This window comes from Mastomys coucha, unplaced genomic scaffold (genome assembly GCF_008632895.1).
Source record: "Mastomys coucha isolate ucsf_1 unplaced genomic scaffold, UCSF_Mcou_1 pScaffold1, whole genome shotgun sequence".
Taxonomy (NCBI): domain Eukaryota; kingdom Metazoa; phylum Chordata; class Mammalia; order Rodentia; family Muridae; genus Mastomys; species Mastomys coucha.
The window spans coordinates 26,216,025-26,242,387 of NW_022196891.1; the positions used below are offsets into that span (position 1 = coordinate 26,216,025).

The window sequence follows — 26,363 nt, forward strand, 5'->3', positions numbered from 1 at the left end:
AAAAAAAAAAAAAACGAACATTTTTATGTAAATTTTCTTATGAACTCTGATAAAAACCAAGCTAAACATGGGACGAATCAGTTCTGAAGGTGAGCTAATCAAGCCTCTAGAGAAAGAGGTAGCTCATGATAAAGATTAATCCTGTAGATTACTACCCCAAACAACATCACAGTGTTGGACAGGCAAATCTCTCCAAAGCCTAATACTGCATGCAGATCATGGAGTTCTTTACTAAGCCTTCCGCAAGTGCTTTTGAAATGCACATTATTTTCTCTAATACCCATTTATCTCCTACAAGAGTCTTTTTACAGACTTGCTTGAATTTGCAATGTACTTATATATGTTTGCCTGGGAGGAGCATACTCATGAATCCTCAATGTCTTCACCAGTTCCAGGGGACCTATAAATTTCAGATATAAAAACACTGTAAATGATTCTTTTAAAATATTTATCTATAACACTAGTTATCTAGAAGCAACCTTTATCTGTTGAGGAGACTTTCTGGATGATACAGAGCTTGCAAGAGGATGGGAGGTACAGTTTGGAGGTTGGTATCAAGATATTAGCCACATTTATTTTCTACTTTGATTTCTTACTTTTCACAAACTAAAGTTTGACTACTTAGGAGCAAATAAAAATGGTATTTTCAAATTTTAAATATGTCTCTTATAATATAGTAAAGGTAATTTTTCTGAATAGAGGCCTAGGAAATTATGTGTTCTTTAAATAGGTTTTTAGATTGCCCTCTGAGATAGACCCAGAAGTGCATAAAGACAGTGAAATTCTATTTGCAGTGTCAATGTTTCAATATTTTATGAAATTAGCAAAGCTTTATTGTATTTTCTGCCTGAGTACTCAATTGAATAAAAGCCATAATAAATAAGAATTCAAAGGCAGAATTTTGTAAGGGGGGAAAGTAAATTAGAAACCGTAATATAATCACACTCATATATATTTTATGAACTTCATGCATTCTGTATTTGAAAGTTTGTCAAGATAGGCTGGGGTTTTAAAATATAGATTAACATTGAAAGTTTTAATATTTTCCTCTGTTTACATACTTATTTCTTTACACATATTGTTATAAAAAATTCTGCCGAAAGCAGTTGGCAAGAAATTTTCTTCCATTATAATAGCTGAATAGTGTAGCAAACTGGAGAATGTTTCTTGAGTTAGAGAAATAATATTACTTTTTCTAACTTTGGGGCTTATTCTTTATTTTGGGACTTCTTCCATTTCCATTTATACATATCAGTTTGGAAGAATGAACCAAAATTATTCTTGACAGACTTGAGATTTTAGGAAAAGCAATAAATGAGAGAAACTAAGCAGATCTCCCTTTCCACTTTGCTAAAAATGTCATAGATACTAAATTGTGGGACCTTAACTTGTAGTCTGGCAGTAAACTGCATACAGTTGTTTGTGAGTTGGACATAGTGCCCCCCCCCATAATGCCCATATGTCCATAGATGGGCTTGGCATGTCAGCAAGATTTTTGAGTTAGTTTTGCTTTGGCTACATACTCAAAATGGGCTAATAGTTAAGCATTAATAGTTTGTGACATTTCTAAGGTTGGCCAAGAGTCACAGGCTAGCATAGGAAAGGCCCACTAGTCCAGGTGCCAACATCACGGTTCTAATTTGCATGCGTGTGCAGCTTGCTCCCTCTCTGATTTTCCCATAGGTCACCCCTGGGCAGTTCCCCACTAATAGCTTCCCGGAGATGTACATAGTGGGAATTAAACACCTGTGAAAATTTTGCTGTTTTCAATCTTGCCAGTTTTAGTCACCTTTGATTATTTAAATAAGAGCCCTTGTTGAAAATATGTCCTATAGACACAGCCTTTCTGCCATCCAGAATTTTCTCTCTGCCTTGCCCCTGAGGAAATATATGTCAATGGAAGAGTATCACAAACAAAATTAGAATCCAGAACCAGCAAACCAAGCACCCAAAGGGGGCATACTCTCAAATCATATGGTGCTTCAGAGAATTTTATACATGTGTTGTATTGCTATGCCAATCATTTCCTAGCCTCATTCCTGACCCTTAATGTAAGAAGGGTTTTCACAGTCTTGACTGTATTTACAGTAAACTTATGAAATCTAAAGGCTTTAGAGAAGGTTGGTAGACATATTATCACCATCAACACCATTATCACCACTAATACATATGGAATACTTGCTAAATTCTGCCTTAATCTTTCTTAATTTAATCATCACATAAGTCCAGTGATGTCATCATTTGCCAATTTTAATAATCAAACCAGCATATAATTTGTCGATAGTCACACAATTAATATGGACAATCTAGACTTCAAACTCAGGATTATTTGCCATAAAAGTTTAGCCAAAATAGGTAGTAGTAAGATATCCAGATGTAGGTAAATTTACACACGTAACATTTTCTTTTTGTTTGGACTTTCACTTTGCATATCCGAAGAAATGTCTCAGATGCCAAATCATCTTCATAATTTGGTCATCCTAAGTTTGATTCAATTAGCTTTTATTTAGTACTTACTATGAGTCTGATGCTGCTCTAAGTACTAGCAATTTTGAAGTATGTATGATACACTCCCTCTTCTGTCAGGGCAAATGTTATAGTAATTTTATATGTTGTATGGCCTTCATGTTTGGCCAGATATTTGTTCCATTTCAGAAAGTAAATGTCTATACACAAATAATGAGATGAGTCTATCAATCTAGTCTATCATTCTAGAGCTGTGGTTCTCAACCTTCCTAACTCTGAACCTTTAATATAGTTCTTAATGTTGTGGTGACCCTAGCCATAAAATTATTTGTTGCTACTTCATAACTAATATTTTGCTTTAGTTATGTATCATAATATAAATATTTGATATGTGAACTTCTAAAGGGTTAGTGATCCACATGTTGAGAACCACTGTTCTAGAGGAATGAGAAAATTATTTCTTTAAGCTACTAGGTAAGCTGGAATGAAATAAGTGATGAGAGATGTCTAATGTTCCTAAACTGTTTGCAATGAAACCAAGTCTTGCTGGCAATAACTGTCTTCACAATGTTAATATTGACCTGACCTCTTACATAATACAGACATCAAATAAAATAATCCTGAAGTAAAAACAGGTTTATTTTTGGTCTAAGTACAAAAGAATTTCAGAGTCTACAGATTTCAGATGGCTGTGTTCTTCATCTATTGTTCCTTCAAGCATGCCATTTGAATTAAATGACACAATCAAGACTAGAGTCAAAAAGAGTGTTGAGAGTTTTGAAACATTTACTCCTTTTATTTTGAAATATCTCACCAGGTATTTCATTTACATTTTAAACTTAATATATTTTTCTTTGAATTGTTTGACACTGACTGGGATGTTAATAATATCAAACTTGGTGATTGTAATGATTAATTTTGGAAGACAGACAAATGAGCTATTTCAATTTAGAATTATTTTAATTGGAAGTGGTATCATGATCAATTTTAATATGATACTAAAAGGATGTCCTACTTAAAAATTTACAGGAGAAATTTTTAACCTTCTGCCATGTCTAATTGCTTTCAGGATGAGAACATGTCTATTTGTGCAGACTTTCAACTGTTACTCTGTGATATATGACTTTAGAATGGAGCTGAGGGGTTTGCAGCCCCTTAGGATGAACAACAATATGAACTAACTAGTACCCTCAGAGCTCCCAGGGTCTCAACCACCAACCAAGGGCTGCACATGGAGGGGTCTGATTGTTCAGGCAGTATGTGTATAGTAGAGGATTGCAAATTCGATCATCAATAGGAGGAGAGGACCTCGGTCCTGTGAAGGTTTTGTGCCCCAATGTAGGGGAATGCCAGAGCCAGAAAGTGGGAGAGGGCAGGGTGGCAGGCATGGGGAAGGGGGAGGCAACAGGGGTTTGTTTTTGTTGTTTTTGTTTGTTTCTTTGTTATTTGGAGGGGAAACTGGGAAAGGAGAAATTTACATGTAAATAAAGAAAATATCAGAAAAAATTGTATATTCAATATTTATTCTTTGACAATTCTACTTTTCAGTTATCATCGCTTAGTTTCTATTTGATTTTTTTGAACCTGAGTTCTCACAAGTAGTGGAACAAACTGAGTGTTAGCACATGTATGTGTACTCCATTCTGTGATATTATGATCTATATCTGATTTAATCTTATGAAACAAAGTGGAAAATGCATTATGCTTTCATTATTTTATGGTCTTTATTATTTCCCATCATTTTATTTTATTTTATTTTATTTTATTGGTTTTTCGTGACAGGGTTTCTCTGTAGCCCTGGCTGTCCTGGAACTCACTCTGTAGACCAGACTGGCCTCAAACTCAGAAATCCACCTGCCTCTGCCTCCCAAGTGCTGGGATTAAAGGTGTGTGCCACCACCACCCAGCTCCCATCATTTTAATGAGAGAATTATCATCTTGCTTATCTTTAACTGGAAAACTGGCAAAGCTGAGAGATACTTGATAGGAGAATCCTCAACAGAGTTAGATCAGATTTCTCTACAAGCAATCTGTAGAAGAGTTGTGAATTGATTCAGAAAGTCCAAGTCCACTGTGGGTGGCACCATTCCCTGGGCAGGTTGTTCTGGGCTATGTAAGTCATGAGCCTGCAAGGAAGCCAAAAGGCAGTATTCCTCTATAGTTTCTGCTGTACTTCCTTGGCAGTGAGTGAGTTCCCTGTCATATCCTACAACATTGAATAGGAACTGTTTAATAGCTGGAGGTCTAACATGGAAAAAAATATCAAGAACACTTTTGAAAGCGGAACACAAAACATTATTACAAATAATTATAAGGTCAGTGAAACTGACTAGCTCTTGTATGCTCTATTGTGATATTCTTCACAGAAAGAACTCTTAGAAGCTAATGAGCTATGCACATTCATCATACATTCTGAAATGTATGGTATATAAATGCAGTATCTGTAAATACTACAATAGCTGAAATGGTAGGCATGCAATAAACATGTGTTTTACCCCACCAAGAAAAAAAAATCTAACAATTCAAGAAAAGACACCTTATTTTTCTCTTCATATACTCTATTTAAAGTCAAGCTTTCTGGAGGCGTAGGAATGTGAATATATTTGAATGAAAACATTCCATTACTTCAAACAAGTTACTAATAGGTTGTATTTTATATTATTTATCATTATTTTGTAACAAGTCTCCATTTTAGTATTTGTGTGTATTTGCATCAAATTATTGTATTCTTATAGTAACCAAAGAGTATAAGATTATGAACTAAATTCTTATGCCCCAGTCTTTCTGTAAAACCTGTCTCCATGGAAAGATGAGAAGGCTAAGTCACAGAGAAGTTAAATAGAATCAGCAAATAAATGGGGGATGAGGAAATTGACTTCAGAAAAATCTGACTCTAGAGCCACTGCAGTATATTGCCTGTCAGGTGATTTGGGAGTTACAATCTTGACCTGAAGGAAGCCAATACTTTAAAAACCCTAGAAATAGACCAATATATTTCCTGTTACTACCTACTTACTGTAGCCAGGATTCATGGAGACCTACTATGTAGTTGACATTGCATAAGTCTGGTGTCAGAATACAAGTCCTTTTATATAGGCATTATAGGCTATATTAAAAGAACACTACACAATATCAATATGAAAAGAAGACAGTTTTCATTACCTGCTCTTGCTACAACATCTATGATTCTGGACCCTACATTGTTTTATGAACAATTATTTTTTTACCATGGAAAAATCAGGCTTTAACAACACATGTAAAGAAGTGGCATTAGTTGTATACCCTGACCATCTGTAGATTCCTTTTCATACAAGATTATTAAATTCTAACACCTAATATGTACACTTAAATTCTTTTCATAGCAAAAAAAAAATTTCTATAATTTACAACAACCTTGGAAGATGACTTAATTATTAAAGTTCTTACCTTGCAAACATGAGTTCAGATCCAAGAGGCTACATACAACTCTGGACATGATGGCACATACCTATGATCTTAGCACTGGGGATACTGTGACAGAAAGATCTGTAGAGTTATTTTGCTATCTAGTATCTCAAAGTCAGGAATCTCCAGATTGAGCAAGAGGCCCTGAAACAAAAACCACTGTTTAGAGTGATCAAGGAAGACTTCCAATGTCAACATCTGGCCTCCACACTAACATACACACATATGTGTTCATACATGTATACACATGAACATACACATGATATACCATATGTGAAGTATTCCTCGACATATACACATATATATTACATAAGATAGAGTTAAGTAATAATTAGAAAAAAACACAGACTGAGAATACATTTGCAAAACATATTTAACAGATGATATGTATCTTGAATATATGGAGAACGTCCACAACTCAATAGTAAAAATCAATTAAATCTGTGACTCCGATTGCAAAGAGATACTGACATAAGAGATTCTGATAGAAGAGGAACACAAGAAAAGATGTCTAAGACCATAAGCCATTGGAGAATTGCAGGTTAAAACTACAGTGTAGAATGCTATTATTGTGGTCCTAAGGAGATAATAAGAAACAAAAGTACCAGATCTTATAGCAAGTGTGGCTGTTGGCAAAGAGCAACTAGGCCTGCTGCCCATCTCTTCATGGCCAGGCAAAATGGCACAAGGCTTTGGAAGTTTGTCAGTTCTCAACATTTCCCCCTTAATTGTTTGCCCAAGAGATATAAAAATTTATATTGATGCAAAAAAACAAAAAACCAAAAAACCCTGTTCAGCAGTGAGTAATCATGGAAACCAGGCTATAACCCAAATGTCTTTCAGCAGGGAAGTGGGTAAACAAAATATGCTACATCCATAAAGCAGCCAGCACCACTCAGCAGCCAAGGGGATGAATTATTGATAGGGGGGCAGAGCAGATGAACCCATGTACACTTGGCTAAGCACAAGAAGTAGGACCTCAGGGATGCAGGCTGCCTAATTTTATTTGTGTGACATTCTCGGGACACAAGGAAAACTAAAGGGACAGAAAAGAGATCAGTTATTTCCAAGGGTTAGGATAGAAAGGAAGCAGAGCTGGGTGTGTGTCTGTTTGTCTGTGTGTCTGTGTCTGTGTGTATATGTGTGTGTTTGGGTGGTATGAGTGTATGCATGTATGCGTGCATGCATGTATGTGTGTGTTTTTACAGAGTTGCTCATATCATGGACTATGCCAGCTGATTCACTTTATAAAACATGTAAGATCTATATAATACAAAAGGTGAATTTATCACTGATAATATAAAAAGTTATGAGTGATGATAAATAATAGGGGTAAGAGCAAACTTATAATTACTTTCTGGAAGAATCTTCATGAAGTTCATACCCCTTGACTTTATTTTTTCCATTTTTAGATTATTCATAGGAAAGCAATCAATGGTGTGGTTGGGAATGCTCTTTGCCATTTGTGTTATTTAGAGAAATTGACAACCTCTTGATTGTGCAATTAAATTGTGATACATTTCCCATGTATGGGCACTTAATTATGTTCCTGAAAGTTAATTACAGAGGGATGATTATTCATCACTGACATGGCATCAGTTTACTCTATTGACTTGTCTGGTCTAACTTAAAAGTATTGATTTCTCAGTATTAAAAAAATTCCAGGCAACCTGAGTGCTTCCTAAAGGGAAACCTCTTATTGAAACTAGTCTAGTCCTTTCCACACTGCTTGCTAACTGGCTATTACTCATGTTTTCAAAATAATTGCAATTCTCCTGGTCGTTTCCCACCTAGGACAAAATTGGGATGAATATCTTTGGCCCAGATCATTTTTTCTATTTGGAATGCACATTTTTCTCATTTTCACCCATAACAAAAAGTCACATTATATATAAATCGTAGTTTGCAATTTTCCAAGTATTCTTTTGTATTAGCTCTTTGATCTATCACCAGCCCAGATAATATAACCAGGGATGACATTCAGTCCCTCTCTGCATTCATTGTTCATGCTTAGGGCGTGAACAAATGTAAGTTTTCAAGGTCACATTTTGGTGAGTGCCAAAGACAATCTGACCTGATGTTGTTCCTCTTCTTTATTTTATTTTTTTTTTAAATAGCAGGCTCTAGGGCCTGCCAGAAGCCCCAATAAGACAACTTTTTTTTTTTTAAGATTTATTTATTATTATACATAAGTACACTGCAGCTGACTTCAGACACACCAGAAGAGGGCGTCAGATCTCATTGTGGGTGGTTGTGAGCCACCATGTGGTTGCTGGAATTTGAACTCAGGACCTTCAGAAGAGCAGTCAGTGCTCTTACCCATTGAGCCATCTCACCAGCCCCCATTCCTCCTCTTTAAATGGTACACATTTGCAGTCTGTGAACTTGACAGGTAGAAATAGGAGAATCAGGAGTTCAAGACTATCCTAAGATACATAATGAGATTAAGGCTAGCCTGGGTTCCATGAGTCCCTGCCTCAAATCTGAACACACACACACACACACACACACACACACACACACACACACCACACAAAATACTTTTTTTACTTTATATTGCACTGCTTATTTTTCATTAACATTTTAATTAAAATATGATTATACTAGTTCTCCCTTCCCTCCAACACTGTTTGTTTCAGTGTTTCTTACTATGTTATAGAGGATGGATACTTATTCTTTTATTCTTACTTATGTGTAAAATTATTTCGTTATAAAACAAAACAAAAAAAAAAACTCTTGAGAAACTTGGCTTCAACATCAAACAGGTATGACACATTCCTCATGTTTTTCTGTGCCCTTTGAACAATATAATCCCCGTGTTAAGCCATCCACTGGATTTAGAAAAGGTAGGATAGGTTTTGTTTTATTGAGATGGGACATCACTATATATCTCATAGTAGCGTAGAACTCCTTTCATAGTCCATGCTGACTTTGAAATCAAGATCCTCCTGCCTTAGCTGCTTGTGTGCAGGAGTTTCAGGAGTGTGCAAGAACACCTGGCTCCACTTCAGAGTTTTTCTGATTTAATACTATCAGTGAAGAAAAATGGAATCCTGATCCTTAGCTATAAAAATAGAAAAAAGGGGATTAAATAAGTCAAGGAACTAGATTTTTTGCACAATAAAAAAGGAAGACTGTAGGTCTCAGAGGGTCGGCATAGGCCATGACCCACATTGTGCTCTTCCCTGGGTCAGGAGAGAATCACCTTGGGAAGAAACGGAGAAGACAGAACGTGTTTCAACTTCAGGATTGACTAAAGAAGAAGCAAGAGAAGAGTGTTTAGGCACAAATAGGTTCAACTGACAGCTACTCTCTATCAGTTGTGCACTCCTAACCCTTGTGTGCTGACTGGTCAGGAAACAGGAACTTGGGTAGAGTTGGACATAGCTATGTATAAAGTGTGTGGACCAGAAATGTGAAACCCTCACAGGAGCCCAACAGCAGCATGGCTGCATGTGTGCTTACAACCCTGCGAAGATGTATTTTATAGAAATCACTCAATTAGAGGACCTGTGAAATTAAAGGACAACAATGGTATTTTTCTTTGCAACTTGAATTGATCAAAAGAAATAGAGTGCTTTTTTTGTTGTTGTTCTTTGGCTTGGTTTGGTTTTATAATAAGTCTGCATTAACTCCAAAAAGATTTGGTTTTGCCACATGGTTGCTAAGTGACATGGAATAGACAACTGCTCACTCTGACCACATTGGAAGCTGGGAGCTTAATGAAATACTTTTTAATTTTATAAAACTTTCTATTTTCTTCCTAATGAAGTTATAGTGTGAAGTTGCCAACATTTCACACATACACACATACCCTTACAGAAATCATGCTTATTCTCTCCTAGAATGTGTGACAGTTCAGTACAAGGGCATCATGTTACAGAACATCCATGGTTTGCTCCTTGAACCTAGAGTGTGTTCCCAGACTCAGGCAGCTACTTTCACAACTCAAACTTGATGAAGTTATATGTGGCGGGGCTTACAGTGCTGGACTCCCATTAGACTTAGCATATGAGACTGGAAGCCAGGTGCACATAGTGTTCTGAGAGGAAAGAGAAGGCAAAGACACCAGGACAGAGAACATGAGAGATAACGGAGTGTCCTGACTCGGACATGAACTCCAGAGCTTAGCTTTCTAAACTCAAACTCCAGGCTCTCTTACTGAACTTCCATTTGTCCTTACAAAGTTATTCAACCTGTCTAAAAGTAGATATTATCATCTGTAAGCTGAGCAGAACAAAGGTATTGTCTTGCAGAACTCTTATAAACGCTGAAGTTCTATTGTTGTTACTTTTAAGTGATGTGTGCATATACAGTGTGGAGAAGAGAGAGTATGTGGGTGTAGGTGGGTGTGTGAACATGAGTGCAGCAGTGTCATAAGATGCTCCCCTGGAGCTAGAGTTTCACATGATTTCCAGTCACCTACTTTGAATGTTGAGAACGGAACATCATTCCATTCCTCCGCAAGAGCAGTGCAAGCCCTTAACACATCAACCTGCTCTCCTGCTGTAAATTTGAAATGCATGTGTTATGTACTTCACTGGGAGCTAACATCTACCAAGCACCATGCATATGTTTTCTTTTATTAAGGCCTGGGAGTGGGGGCCAGCTGATTACACTATGGTGCTGAGTGTAGTGTTGGCTACTGTCTTGATAGTATTCTAAGCATCAGGACCTTTGCTCTAGTGGAAAGGCTTAAGAGGGGCATCTTGTCCACTTCAGAGATACGTTTTACCTATTCCTGGCCTTTATAAACACATTTACCTTGAAAATACTTTTTATTTGCCTACTATCATTCCTTTTCTGAAGTACTATCTTTTAGCATTTCTTTTGGGGTATCACCAGGATTTATATTTGACTTTGTTCTCACTCCTCTAAATATCAGTGATTAGAGTTTCATTGATTTTCTTTTGTGAACGTGTCTACATCCTTCTATTTTTCCCATGATTTTTGTGATGTCCTTTGCATCATACGTTGTACTGTTTTGTTGATTACCCATATTTTCCCAGTGGGCTCTGCTTTCCCCTTCTACCATTCAACTTTGCTTTCTTTTCAGAAGCTTACGTTTTCTATTTCTAGCCATGCCATGCTACATGGACCAGGTAATGAAAGCATTTTCCTTTGCTGGGCCAAAGTCTCTCTTGTCATCGCATAGCCAATGGCCTAAGAATGAATTCCACAGACTCCCTTCCCCACAACTGCTTTTCAGCTGAAAGAATATAAGGAGAAAGACACAGAAAGTATCAGGAGCAGGTCAATAACAATATACCCAGCAACATTGGGCAGTTTGTTCTTGCTTGCTAATGCAGGTCTATGAACAAACAGATCAGGGTAGCTTTAAGAAAAGCAAACTGAGAGTCATAAACAGTCTGTAATGAGAGCCAGGAGACATAACATCCGAATGGATAAAACCATAGCCTGTAATGTCTTGCAGATCTGATTACAGGCTTAGTTTAGACATGAGGTGAAAAATTTTTTAAAAATCAAGTTTTTAATCATCTTTATGATTCAGGTCTAGTGGTAGTGCCAGCTAAGCAAATAATGTTCATGTAGATAGTCAATACAGCACTGCTGGTAGTAGGAACGGTCAGCTTAGGTCACTATACGATTCCCTAAATGTTAGATCTACTGCTATGTCCACAATGACACTGCCATTGTTACTATTACTATTATTAATAGCATAACACCATCAAGTTTCTTTGTTCCTCTCCCTGTGCGTGTAAACTAGATACACATGTAATTGTTAACTTCCGAAATAAGCAAATAGAAGCTGTAGTCACAGTGGTGACAACAATAGAATGTTGTAAATGAGATCTGCTTCTCCCTGAGTCTTGGTTCCATATTTTATTGCACTGAAATATAAGTATGTCTTTATTTGATTAGGATCATGGTCTAGAAGTGGCCTGGAGGCTACTTGCTTCTTGGGAGGTAACATTTAGATTTAAAATATGGAATTAAACACAGATGTAGTCCACTTAATTTGTTCTGAAAAGAAGTCTGCTGATAGCTTACTCCACTGTTGGCAAGCATTTAATCAGCATTTATTGGCATTCTTTTCTGAGATTTAAATAGGTCATAAAATTTTATGACATGTAGAGTGTTTTTGATAATGGCTTCAATATTTTCTTTAGATGGTACAGTAGCATACAAGTAGAAATATCAATAAAGTATCCAGTGAACATCATTTCTGGAAGAGTAAGGAGCTTAAAGTTGACATAATAACCAAATGTCTGTCTGTGTTTCAAATCATACTGCATATTTCATGTGGGTATTTCAAGTTTTTTCCTTTTCTTTTATTGCTTTGAATGCTTGTAATCTATGTTATGAAACAGAATTTTGTGCTATGTTGTTTATTTGTTTATTTGTTTATAAAAAGGGGGTAATAGAACCATGACATAGGAGTTCGAATACCCCATATGTATGTGTTAAATATAGTCATCTAATAGAAAAAAAGCCATTCTCAGGTAACTATTCTAGTATTCAGTTTAGAATAGTTTCTTGCTTAATGGCCACAATGAACCTGCTGTAAAGTATTTTCAGTTTATCATTAGTTAGTATATATAAGTATATATTCTAGAACTGGAAAAATAAAAATTCTAATTTAATATCTAATGCTGGATCCAGGTTTGGTTGTGGATATCTGCAGTCTAAGCAACTCAGGAAACTGGGGCAAGGGGGAACCAAGTTAGAATCCAGCCCAGGGAACTTAGCAAGAAGAAGTACCAAAATAATAATTAAAAATAATATAAGTCAGTGCTGTCATTCAATGCCAGTGCTCCAAGAAACAGACAAGAACAATTCTTAAGTGTATTGACATATTCAGCAGCCAATGTTTGATCTCAATGATTTATTTAGTTTCTCCGGTGAAGGGAAAGGACAACAGCGAGATTACTGGAAACCACTTGCCGTAAGTTTGATGTGATGTAAGTATTTTTAATGTTATACACTACTGTGAATGTTCTAAAGAACAAGAGATTGTTTAAAGCACTTCGTTTCATATAATTTCATCACATTGAATATTTCATTGTTGCTGAGATCAAAAGAATCTGATAATCGCCGTAGTTAGTAAGTCCATTCACAAGTGACCATCTAGTCTTGATCATTCAGTAGTTAGTAAGTTCATTCAGAAGTGACCATCTAGTCTTGTTCATTCAGCATGGACTCCAGGAGTTTAGTGAAGGCTGGGAGTAAGTTTGTATTCTCCTTGGAAGATGAATTCAATTTTGCTTTAACATACACTTCTTTTATTATGATATTAAATTATCTGAGCTTGTGAATAATCACCAATAATGGGTTAGCTTCTCTTCCATAAGTTGCTGTATTTTCTGAACATACCTGGAGTAAGTGATCTCATTGATCCATCCAAAAGAAAATAAGCAAGATAATCTTGACGCTTCTCTATCTATGGCTTGATACATACAATAGACACATAAGCACACAAGCCTACACAGAGGCAAGGTTTTCAGGACTGGATGCTCGGATGGGATTTTGAAGGGTTTATTAGTTCATTGCATCAGCAGAATAGATTAGATGATTATAAATATTTGTCATTCATGAGAGCCTATATAGACATTGACTTGTACCCAGCAGAAGCATAAAGGCAGTATGTTCCATGGGTACAACACAAAAGCTGAGATTTAGATCCTTAGTCTACTGGTTGGCATGTGTGCGTGTGTGCAAGAGTGTGTGTGTGTGTGTGTGTGTGTGTGTGTGTACCATTTGGCAAACAACCTTGTTAAGTTCCTTCCTATTATGACTCTATCATGTGTTAAATTACTTTTTAATGTATGTTGTTGTCTAAGTAATCCTTCATCCTTGGTCTCTCCTCAAATGGTGATGTCCTTACTTCATTACTACAATGAGATAACGGAACGTAAAGGATGTTAAGTGGTCTTCTTTAGAGGATAAATGCTGGTAGCTACAATTTACTTTCCAACACTCACCTGACTAGCTGGGACACATTGCTGCTAGGATGCCCTTTGTGACTTTTCTGTAGTGTGATTTCTTCACAAAAACCCACATGAGGTTTGCAGGAACTGCTTTTGACTATCAGTTTGGTTTCCTTAAAGCTACTCTGATCTGTATGTTCATAGGCCTGCATTAGCCTGCAAGGACAAAGTACTGAATGTTGCTGGGCATATTGACATTGCTCTGCACTAGTAATCGGCAAACCAGTTCATGAGGCAGCTCCATTTTAGAAACCTGAAGTCAGTGCTCAGAGACATGAGTGTGGGATGTCTTGAGAGGAGGTAAAATTTGGGTCATGAGAAGGTAGAGTAACTGGGAGCTTAAAGAGAGAGGGTTGCAAGCATACTCCTTTGTATTTGTCGGAGGCTGGCAGAGCCTCTCAGGAGACAGCTAATTCAGGCTCACAGCCAACAATTGGACTGAGCATGAGGTCTCCAATGGAGGAGTGAGAGCAAGGACTGAAGGTTCTGAAGGGGTTTGCAACCTCATAGAAGAACAATATCAACCAATCAGACCCTCCAGAGCTCCCAGGGACTAAACCACCAACCAAGGAGTACACATGGAGGAACCCATGGCTCCAGCCACATAAGTAGCAGAGGATAGCCTTATCAGGCATCAGTAGGAGAAGCTCTTGGTCCTGCGAAGGCTTGATGCTCCAGTGTAGGGGAATGTGAGAGTGAGTAGGCAGGAGTGGGTGGGTGGGTGGGTAGGTGGGAGAGCACACTCATAGAAGCAGGGAAAGGTGGGAAGAGGGGAGGGGGTTTCAGGTGGGGAAACTAGGAATGGCGTAAACATTTGAAATATAAATAAAGAAAATATCCAATAAAAAAAGAAAGAGGGTAAATAAGAACTTGTTTGCACATTTTCATTATCCAACTTCAGATAACTCTCCCCCCACCCCACCCCCGTCCTCACCTCAAGAGAAGATCAGCATTGTCTGCCTTCCACATTGCTTTATTTTCCTGACTCTGTTCCTTTAGTAGTGTCCCCCACTTGGCTGAGACATCTTCCCCTCATTGGCATTGAGCTCAGCCTGCCTCTGTTTTGTCTGAATGTGTATCATGACACTAACTAACTCCACCAGGTTCCCTGCTGTGGATCCCAGCATGCTTTGTCTGTGGCACATTTCAGCCACTTATTTTTGGTCTCACTTTAATTTTGCATGTCTGTAGCTCACCTGGATCATGAACATGAGCTCTGTGGAGCGTCCTTACACCCACCGAGCCTGTGTTTTTATCCCCTTCCTCCACTGCCCATGGTTTCCATTCCTTAAATAATAGACAGTTTTATAATTCTTTGATATAAGGTGTTTTTAAAGCATAGTGAAAGGATTCTATTTGCTGTAGAAAGGCATTCCTTAAGAGGAGGTTGTGTGGTCATTGGTGAATGATTGAGGAAAAACCCTCTATCTCATTTATTTCCCCGGAAATTTCTGATGTTCACTCACACAGTCAATATCCTGTTAAATTAGTCAATTCCAACAGCAGAACCCGTGTTTAACCCAATACTTCCCAGTGTACTGTCTACCCCTTCCACTTCTCGTAAGATTTCTGAGTATCTCTTATTACTGAAAATGTTCTCTGCAAAATCATTACTTTAGAATGCTTTGTGTTAAAATTATGCTAATCATATTCACAAGAGTGGGAATTAAATTTTGATTAGATGTAGGTTGGTTGGTTTTTTTAGTTTCCCCCCCACCCCCCAGCCTGCTGGCTTCCGCATGTGGCAATGAGGTGCCCTAGATGACTTCCTGTGTGTGTGTGGAGGGGGTGGGTGCGCTGTGTGGACTCACCCTGAAAATAGATTGAGACTGAACGGAGAGTGATTGGAACTGAGCTTTCAGCTTGATTATCTGCTGGAGTCTCTATTACTTCTCATAATATGCTTGAAAAATTTTATTTGTACCTCAAGGGCAATGAGCCTGGCCTCATTTACAAATATGAATGCAGATATTCACCATGCACTGTCTTCTCCTTCAGGCAGGCTGGCTGACTGTCAGCTTGTTTTATTTACTTCTTCGGAAAAGAATATCCATCTCCAGGGGATTAGCCATAGCATGGATAATGGGATAATGGAAGCTCAGGAATTAGGAGGTTTAGCTGTGATTCCCAACTCTTCCCTGGATAACCATGAGACAGTTTTCCACTCTTACCTTGGGACTCCTTATCTGTGAGCTAAGACAGAGCATTCTGACCCCAATGAGCTTCTCCTAAGGGTAGATGAATACAAGTATAATATATGCAAAATACGCCACCTGCACCAAGGAGGTACTCAATAAATGCTCATCTCCTTGGCAATTGCTTTCATGTTAGACTGATCATGACAGGAAAATTCCAAACTGTAAAGTCACTCAGACAAAACTGCCTGTAACCTATAGCTGTCATTCCAGATTTTATGTTGTTATTTCAAATAGTAAATGGTGCCTTTATTCATTGTGTCCTCTGTGTCTGAGGAGACTGTGAATGGACAGAGGGAGAAAAATCAAATTATTATATCTAAAGAATCTGTCATAATGATAAACAACCCAAATGTGTTTTATTTTTCAAGAAACCATTGTTATCTTTTGAGATATGAAAAGTATCTTAGAAATGATCCCATTAGTCTTACCATCTGCTCATTGTTAAACTCTACATTGTTTTAAAACTTTAAAAAATTATAGCAGGATATGCTATCAAAGGACTGTAAATGTTATTTGTAGATGGATAGTAAAGGCCCTGTGTCAATAGCAAAATTGGTAATCTTGATATTTGGTGTGTTTTTCGCTCTGGTTTTAAGTATAATTATTATTTATTCAGAAGTTAATCAGATTATTATCAAACGTCTTAGAAAAGATCTCAGAATGGCTTTCAACTTTTGCCAACATATTCTGTATGTCATGGTTCAATTATTTATTCCTTTGTACAAAGAAGACAAAGATGGCGTGATAATGTTTGTTAGGTAGTAAATATTGAGAGACAGCACTGAAAAGGTAACTAGGATGGTAAAAGTCTCATTTAGAATGTGAGCTAGGATGGTTAGCATCATTTGTGACCTTCAGGGCCCTCTGGTTTCCACTTTGAAGACGTGTACTGTGTGTTCACCATTAACATGTCAGTCACACTTAGCCCCAGCCATCCGTGCCTAAATTGTTTCTAGAAGAAGCCAACTTTGTCCCTGTGAAGTCCTGACAAATGCGAGTTTGCCCATGCTATCTACCTTTTTAAACATCACATTCCTTTTTGACATATCTTTCCTGACATTAACATTACAGATAGCTGACAGTACCTCCATATTTATACTTCATGGTTTGGACACCTGCTAAAGGCTTCCAAAATAAAGTGGGATTATAGAGAAAGCAATGGACTAGTGTGTTCCTTGGGTTGGCCTTTTTTTTTTTTTTTTTTTTTTTTTTATCACTAAGCAACTATCTCTGTTTTCTTACAGGAGAAGAAGTATCAGGGGGTCTCTGTCCAGTGCCTCCTCCTCCTGAACGGATGGCTTGTGAAATTCCCTGCAGAATGGACTGTGTATTAAGTGAGTGGACGGTGTGGTCATCCTGCTCCCAGTCCTGTTCAAATAAAAACTCAGATGGGAAACAAACCAGGTCACGTTCTATCCTGGCTTTGGCTGGAGAAGGTGAGTAACAGGTTCATTGCTTCACCTGTAAGTTTTATTATTGAATAAGTAACAGAAACATTCTTGCCTTGTAGGTAAATAGGCTTATCTTATATCTGTGTTCGTTAAATGTGCGTTAACCATTTCATTCCAACACACACTTTATTTTCTGTAAGTCCTCAATTTTAATCTAGTCTGGGCTCACATGGATTGCTTTAATCCAAACTCTCATATGACCCAGTCTAATGGATTGAGTGTTCTTTACCTTCTACTTCTTAGAGAAGGGAGCAAAATATGGTCATGCACCCAGGCTCAGGTGTCTTGTACAATTGGGAGCATAATTGGATCTGTCTAATATAAAGAGTTCCAAATCAGGAATTAGAGACCTGACTTTCCACCAAGATGTGCCAGTAACATCTATAAGGGACTGATCTGTGTCCTGGTTTCCTTTTCCAGAACACCTAATGCCAAGGGCCAGGGAGGGAATATGAAAGCCATGAAAATAGCTTTGAAGGTAAAAGGTGCTATGGGAATGTGGATAGTAACTGCACGACAAATTAAAGGAACAGCATCTCCCATCAGTCCCAGCAATGGACTCCATCCCCAGATACATGTCTCCCTTTCATGTCCTCCCTCTGCCTCATCAGTCTTTGGCTCCATTAGAACAGCAGGACAGTGGGACCCCTGTTGTGAGCCGCATCTTAAGCAAGATTTCAGTACTGTGATCATGAGAAATAGGGCCAGGGTCATGGTGAAGGAAGAATTTTGTTATTTTTAAAGTGCATCTGCTTTTTATATATCCCAGCTTTGATTTTCTAGAATGAGAGGGAATGATTAGTACTAATTAGAATAAAAATAACAAAACAGAGGCTAAATATCTGAGCTATTTGTCCCACTGAATAAAACATTGTAGTATGAATGGGTAGGGAAGATCAATACTTAAGAGACATATTACATTTTTCCCTGGATAAAAATGTAAAAGAGTAGATAGTAATGAGGGTTGGTTATCTGATTCAGCCAGGGGTGTAAAGGTGAACATCTGCCTGGTCTCTCTGTCAGAGCATACTGGGTTGTCAGAGCTATTCCAGAGTTGAGGATGAGTTTTTCTTACTAGATTTTTAACAGTTGCCTCTGGATTTCTCAAATGGCAGTAAAATACTTGATGGGGAATTTGTACATTAAAAATGACAGTCTGAGAAACAAAACATCTTCCTTAACAAAAGGAATTATATATAGTATGTATTTGACATAGTGTCTCTCCAAGGTCATGGCCTATTTTATGTCTCATGTATAGGGTGCATTTGACATAGTGTCGTTCCAAGGTCCTGTACTAGTCTATCTCACTGATTAGTTTATACAAACATAATGATATCAAATGAAAAGCTGATTTCTTTGGAGTTCATTTCAGAGATATGTGCTTCATATGTTGACAGTAGACTAAATTAATTTTATATTCTGCTGAATATGGACCTACTGCTTGCTAAATTAGGAGACAAGAACATACCACTATCCTTAGATTTGGAACAGGGCACAAATTCCTGGTCTTAGAGTAAGAAGGATCCAGTAGGTTAGGTCTCCAGGGTGCAGAAAAAACAAAAGCAAGAATGCTAGCATTGCAATTCATGTTTTCTTTCTCCCTTAAAATTTTCACAGGTGGAAAGCCCTGCCCTAGTAGTCAGGAACTCCAAGAGTACCGTCTATGCAATGATCATTCCTGTCCACAGCTCTACTGGGAGACTTCTGCTTGGGGTTCCTGCTCTGAAAATACTCTTGTGACTGCACTCAATGTGACCATTGGCTGGAATGGAGAAGCAACGTGTGGGGTGGGCATTCAGACACGGAAGGTCTTCTGTATCAAGAGTCATGTGGGACAAGTAATGACCAAAAGGTACCTCCATCCTTCTGATGAAAGTGCATATGACCATTTTCCATGTATTATTAGTAGAAAATGATTATAAAACATCTGGCAGGCCTAGGTTTGTGGTGGACTAACAAGAATTTGTGTTGTTCTTTGGAAAATCTTTAATTTATATTTATGTGTGCATATGTATATGTGTCTGCATGTGTGTGTGTGTGTGTGTGTGTGTGTGTGTGTGTGTGTGTGTGTATGTATACTCATGTGTGTGCAGGTGTCTACAAAGGTCAGAGGAGGGCATCAGATCTCCTAGATCTGGGGTTATAGTAGTTGTGTGCCATTCTTTTTGAGTTCCAAGAAGTGAACCCTGGTTCTCTTGAAGAGCAGTTCATGCTCTCAACCACCAAGTTGTCCTTCCAGATTTTGTTGTTCTTGTTACTTTCAACCTTTTAAGATTAACAGAGATACTTCAAAGTTAAGCATACTAAATATATGCTCCAAAAGTTCATTTATAATATATGTATGAGTCAATGAAGAACTAAGTCATCTCCATAAACTTGAAGTAAATTGGAGTAGTCAAACAAGTTTTCTAGGGCTGCCTCTCTCTTTGGCTCTTCTCAAGAGACTAGGTCTGCCTGGAGCCAGGGTCTATTCTCTGAATGGCAATGTTTCACTATGGTTAAGACTTCAAAATTTCTCTTACCATAGAAATTTTGGTTTGCCTAGTCTATGCTCATAAGTAGAATATATTTGTGTGTTTTCTGTATCCCCTGTAATGAAGGCATGTGTTTTATAGGTAACAGGGATATATTGACATGGGAGCTGGGATAGAGATTTAAAAAACATGTCAAGAAATATTTAAAATTGATTATAATAAAGAAGAGATTGGCAAGAGAGCTCTACTAGGGGACTTCATTTCTGGCTCTATTATTGAGAGAATTTAAGGGCCCATGCTTTGTTCACAGATGGGGTACTCGACCTCATAACTTGCCTTGTAGCTTTGATAGAAGACCCCACTCTGACCATAAGAATGCTGAGTCATAGATTGTGCTGATAAAAGCTTTGGCTTATTGCTATCAGCTTCCCAATTCAGTGTGCCCCTAGAAAATAGGAATTTTCAGTCTAGGAGGAAGAAACTCTCCTTTCTCAATTCTCTAATGGCATGAACTTAGAGGTGCTGTAGTCAGGTAATAAAAAGCAGGGATAGACAATGAAGCTAGTGTTCAGAGAGATGCAGAAACATTTGCATTATAAACATTAGGCAGCATCATGCCAAGCCTGGTCACCACACCCCTGCCCTTTCTGATACTGTAAACAAATTTATTTGCCCATCTGTCAGATTCAGTACAATGTATGTCTATTGTGACAATACAAACTCCTGAGTTTCTTCACTCTTGGCACCACAGTGAATGTCTGTGCTCTTCTACACTGCTATAGAAGATGCATTGGTCATGTATGAGGGAAACCACAGAAGCTAAAGTTAAGAGAACAAAACTGGCTATCGTAGGAAGAAGGATGACAGATGCGGTCCACCATTGGTACTTGTGTGTCTGATGAGCTGATAGTTCTGAAAATATGTTCAAAGACAACTAATTAGAGATTAATAACGGCTAGGAAGTCTTTACCTCTGCCTTCAGATATGTGTCTTTGAGGGCTAGTTGTAACTGTTCTTTACTGCTGTATTCCTGACTATCATGTTGTCAAAATCCTATAAGCATTCTCGAAATTCAGGAATAAATGATAATCGTGTAGAGGAGTGATAAGATTTGACAAGGATTACACATGAAGCACAAAGGTCCAGAGAACCTATTCATCTTTACCTTATACAAATATATGTGCACAACAGGTGACGGTAGCAAAAGGTGACAGACAGCATAAAGAGCCATGTGGAACCATGCAAGCATGCCACTGCTGCTGTAGTGTCTGACTTTTCAGTACTGTTGGTTTTTTTAGGATATGAATTTACATCAGTTGCATCTTTCTACTTACTTGAGAGCAATATGTGGACTAAATGGATTTATGAATTAATGACTTTCTAGACAAACGTGAACCATAACATTTCATGTCACCCAGTCTGATAGTCTACTGGGATCAGTGGCAAAATCCAAAAAGAGTTTTAATATAATTGAGTTGTGTGGACATAAGACCTCTTTTTCTGGAAAGAATTGCAACCTTATTAATTTTTTGGCCTAAATTTTCAACTTTGCAAAATCATCCATGAATTAGTAAAATAAATATAAAAATCAAAACAGATATGGCATAAGAATAGGGTAACCCCAACATGCCATTCAGTAAATATTTACTTGTTATAAAGAAGAAATATAGCAGGCTGGGAGTCTGATCGCTCTTCCATAAGTTTTCAGCTCTTAACTACAGCTGGAAAAATGTACTTGGTGTTAAGGTAATTTTTTTTTCCCATTTCTTAACAAAGGATACTAGAATAGAGACACATATCAAATAAGTAATTTTTTGTCATATACTAAAGTATCACGTGAACAAGAAAAGTAGATCTGTATGTTAAATGGCCTTCATTGTTTTCTCAGGTCTCATAACTACTTTGAATAAGATTTTATTTTAAAGATATCTGAACATAAACCTTCAGTCAAAGCTTAACTGTCCTGGTTAGAATTGCTGTCACCTTGACAAAACATAAAGTCACCAACGAAAGGAGTCTCAATTCATGCTTTCCCCAGATCAGGTTGACCCATGGGAGTGTCCATAGCTGTATGTCTGATTTCTAAATTGGTATCGAGGTTCCAAACCACTGTGAGCAGCACCATCACCTGAGCTGTTGGACATGGACTATATGATCAAGCTAGCTAAACATCACCCTGTGAGTGATCCAACAAAGAATATTCCTCCATGGTTTCCTCTTCAAATTTCTCCTTGGGTTCCTGCCTTAATGATGAATATGAAAGGGAGAACCCAATAGATCATTTTTTTCCTCTAAATTGCTTTTGGTCAATTGTTTCATTACAGCAACAGAGATGAACCTAGAACATGAGCTTAGGAGTGTTCTGTGGATAAAATAAATCACAGTACCAGAAGTTAACAGCACAGAGAAGTATTTACAGGGTCGTATGTAGTTTTCTTGAAAGTTTGTATATGAGACTCTAAAATATTATTTCAGTGAAAAACGTCCAGCTTTGTTACAGACCGAAAGTCACTTTGATGGATGTTTTACAAAATACACACAGACACAGAGGGTTGGGGGATTGGTGATGTTAATTACTTTATGTACTATTAATGAAGCTGTAAAACTGGCCATGAAGTTTTCATTCTTACTGTGTATCTCTAAACCATCCTGGTAAATATGAGCAGCCTACATTGACTTTAGTCCATTTATTTAATTAAAATTCTTGAGGTCAATCACATTAAATGAAATAAGAAGAGAAGACCCCAGTGGAATGCCCTGTGAGATTACCAGCAATAGGAAGTATGCTTCGCTTTGCCCTTTCCAAAAATATATACACTTACAGCCTTTTTAGTGTCATAGACCCTGTCAACCCAGACAGACCTTCTGTTACCTGTGAGCTCCTTGGGGTGGTATAGAGTTTAGAGACAGAAAGGGCATATAGTTGCCTAAGGAAAAGATTGGGCTAGAGAGGAGAAGAACGTGCTAAATTGTTGTATTTTGTCCCTAAGTCCCTTGACCGAGAGACACCAAGTTCCTCTCTTCACACTGCTGAGTCTCGCTTTTGTTTGCATGCGATTGTGTGGGTGAGAATGTTACAATTGTATGAGAAATAAAACTGATCATATCAGAAAATGAGAACCAGTCGGCATACTACCAAAACAGAAGTCATAGCTCACATGGGTATTTCTGGGGATCTGGCTCATTATTCAATGCTTTCCAGTTGTAACATTTAAAATAAAAATAATAGCAACAAAGATAACAAGCACAATGTTCCAAGGCTTCTAGAGTTTCCGATAAGGCATTTCCTGACTTTACTGTGAAAGCCCTTGGCATTTGTGTGAGATATAGTAAAAAAAAATAGCTGTGTTTAAATATCTGGTCTGTAAAACGTTGGCAGATATGCCCCATCCAGCTGACCAAGATGAATATGGCTGTGGCTCAGTCAGATGGGTGATTAGGGAGATGGGCACAGAGTATGCACCGTGATGAGAGAGGCATTGTGAAAACTTGCATGGCTTCTTAGCTCCTTCTGGTATTGTTCATGTCAGTATGGAGCTATAATCTATATGATGAGAATGAAAGACAATGTGTGCAGAACCTCCCAGGACAAGTCTAATATCTAATGGATATATCAAAATGAAATTCATGTGCCTAGTATCAAGAGTAGTACAATTCAGCACACCATGTATGCACATAAGTAGGAAGACAAAATCATCCCCAAGGGCAAGGAGCCATGATATTTTTGACTAACTGAACAGTGAATTTGTGTCTTCCTGATGTTTGAGGATGTGCTTTCAGCTTGAAAATGGCTGAAGAACTTAGAAAATATCCCCTCAAATCATTTTACCTCTTGGCTCCAATGACATGGAATAATAAATGACTCACTTGCAGCTTCTACTTATTGAGCTAAGGACCTGACATTTTTGATAAATAAGGCAAAATTCTCTCACCAAGAGAGTCAGGACTAGTGGTAGGCCACACGTATTATCTGTAGAACCTACATACCTAAGTTCCAACATAAACAGTATGGAGACTCTTGGTGTGGGTCAGTCACCGAAATAGTGCAGAAAATCAAGTTTGTAGTTTTCCCAGGGAGAAGACACAAAAGTTGTTGGTTGACCATGATGATATTTTGGAACTCTGGTAGAAAATATATGAAAACTGGCAATGTGATCAAGTGCGAAGTCTTATACAACATGCTCATAAACAAAGGAAGCTGCGTTCTGGAGGAAAGAGCAAAATCCTTCTGAAAGAAGGAATTAACCAAAAAAAAAAAAACCCCACAATTTCATGAGCAAGAGAATAGTTGACTCTATAGACCTGAAAGCGTGTGCCCTTTCAGGATAGGCCTTGGATTTCGGATTCCATAAAACACTAGAGAGCCTAGGGCTTGTCTTCTCAGGGAGAAGACAGCAATGTTGCTCTCGTTCCCTAAGGGTAGAGCACAGAGTGTGTGCCCCTCTTAGAGAGGGCTAGCATTACTCCCAGTGAGATGCTTTATTAACGATGTATCCAGAGTCAGGAGGACAGCTGCTGCCATTTGCCCAGTGGAGAGTGGCTTTGACGCCTGCTTGAGCAGCCAGAGACCCCCACAGTATTGGCACCCATATGGAAATCACAGTAACTTATCTATTCTTTGAATGCCCAGAGGAGTTTTCCATAGGTGGATGGGACCCCTACATCTATGTTCTGTGTTCTGTGTTCTATGGAGTGTAGAACAGGCTTTACTGGAGACACTTCTGCGGTGCCTAAATAGTACTCTACTGCCAGCTCTGGGACCCGAGAGGCAGCAGAGGGGTTAGGAGAAATGGCAGTTCACTTTATTTTTTATTGAACCTCAGAGTATGAATAAAAGTCCTTGGAATGATTTCAGTGTTTTTTACTGTCTGACTAAGGTATGATATAAATTTTCCTTACTGGAGTGGATTGTTTCAATGACACTATATCATTCTAAAGAACCTCTTCTTCCTATAGCTTTGCTCATTGAGGAAATCCATTTGATAATGGTTTGTTTGAATTAATTATGGTTAATAACAATGCCACTAATAAGTTTTCACTTATTATTCATTACTCACTTATTATTTTCTGTGTGCATGTACTTTTTTTTTAACTGTAATTTATTTTTATCAGAGTATTACATACTCCACAGAGCTGAACAACTCCCTAGGATCGATGGCAGAATGCATTCCCTACCCAACCATTTCCTGTTCTGTACTCCATTTCCCATAAACCCAACCTCTATTTCAACTGGTGTCTTATGTCTTTCTCGTGGCTTTGTAAGAATAATTCACCTAGCTCATCAATAGAGATATGAGATGCAAGCAGTGAGAACCCAGACTTTCTCTCCACCTCTGGTGCCACTAATTGTATCTTACCAGTTTCCTGTCTACCTATGCTCTGCTTCCATGTTTACACAGACATACACAGGCACTCCCACTCCTTCTTTCTTTCTGTTGTTTCCCTCTTAATTTGAAATAAAATAGTTTGTAGATATTCATCTGATTGTCTTTGTTTATCAGTTATAATTCATCTATTAATTAGTATCCATCAAAGCAATAATGCTTAGTTTCTGCCTCCAGGACCTTTATGACATTCTTCCCCATGGGGCATTGTGCCAGTAACTTATATTTATACTTTTGATTACAATTTTTGGAAACTTTGTCTTAGTCAACTTCAACTGATATAATAAAAAAATATCATAGTGTAGTGAACAAAAATCAGAGCATATTTTTCATAGTCTTGGAGAGTAGGAGTCTCAAGCTAACAGTCTAGTCAGGGTAGAAAAGGTGGAATCTTCCTAATTTTTGATGGACTACTTGCTGTATCGTCATGTGGGAATGCGTAGGGATAGGGAACAAGACTTCTAATGTCAGGAGACTAGTCCTCTTGTGAGGGCTTGTACTGGCTGGTTTTGTGTGTCAACTTGACACAGGCTGGAGTTATCACAGAGAAGGGAGCTACAGTTGGGGAAGTGCTTCCATGAGACCCAGCTGTGGGGCATTTTCTCAACTAGTGATCAAGGGGGTAGGGCCCCTTGTGGGTGGTGCCATCCCTGGGCTGGAAGTCTTGGGTTCTATAAGAGAGCAGGCTGAGCAAGCCAGGGGAAGCAAGCCAGCAAGGAACATCTCTCCATGGCCTCTGTGTCAGTTTCTCTTCCTGACCTGCTTGAGTTCCAGTCCTGACTTCCTCTGGTGATCAACAGCCATGTGGAAGTAAGCTGAATAAACCCTTTTCTCCCCATCTTGCTTCATGGTCATGATGTTTGTGCAAGAATAGAAACCCTGACTAAGACAGGGCTTCATTCATATAAACTATTCACATCCTAAAGACCACACCTTCAAGTACTATCACTTTCAAAGTTAGGGTTCCTACATGTGGGAAGCACAAACTGGCCATCCA

General features: G+C 38.1%; 1 protein-coding gene across 2 annotated transcripts in view; it reads left to right on the plus strand.

Moving 5' to 3' along the window:
- Window positions 1-26,363, plus strand: part of Thsd7b (thrombospondin type 1 domain containing 7B) — an 895,860-nt gene that overhangs the window by 450,584 nt on the left and 418,913 nt on the right. For both annotated transcript variants that reach the window (XM_031381328.1, XM_031381317.1), the window contains exons 8-9: window positions 17,302-17,493; window positions 19,126-19,360. In XM_031381328.1, the coding sequence (XP_031237188.1) occupies window positions 17,302-17,493; window positions 19,126-19,360 (427 nt within the window). The remainder of the gene's footprint in view (window positions 1-17,301; window positions 17,494-19,125; window positions 19,361-26,363) is intronic.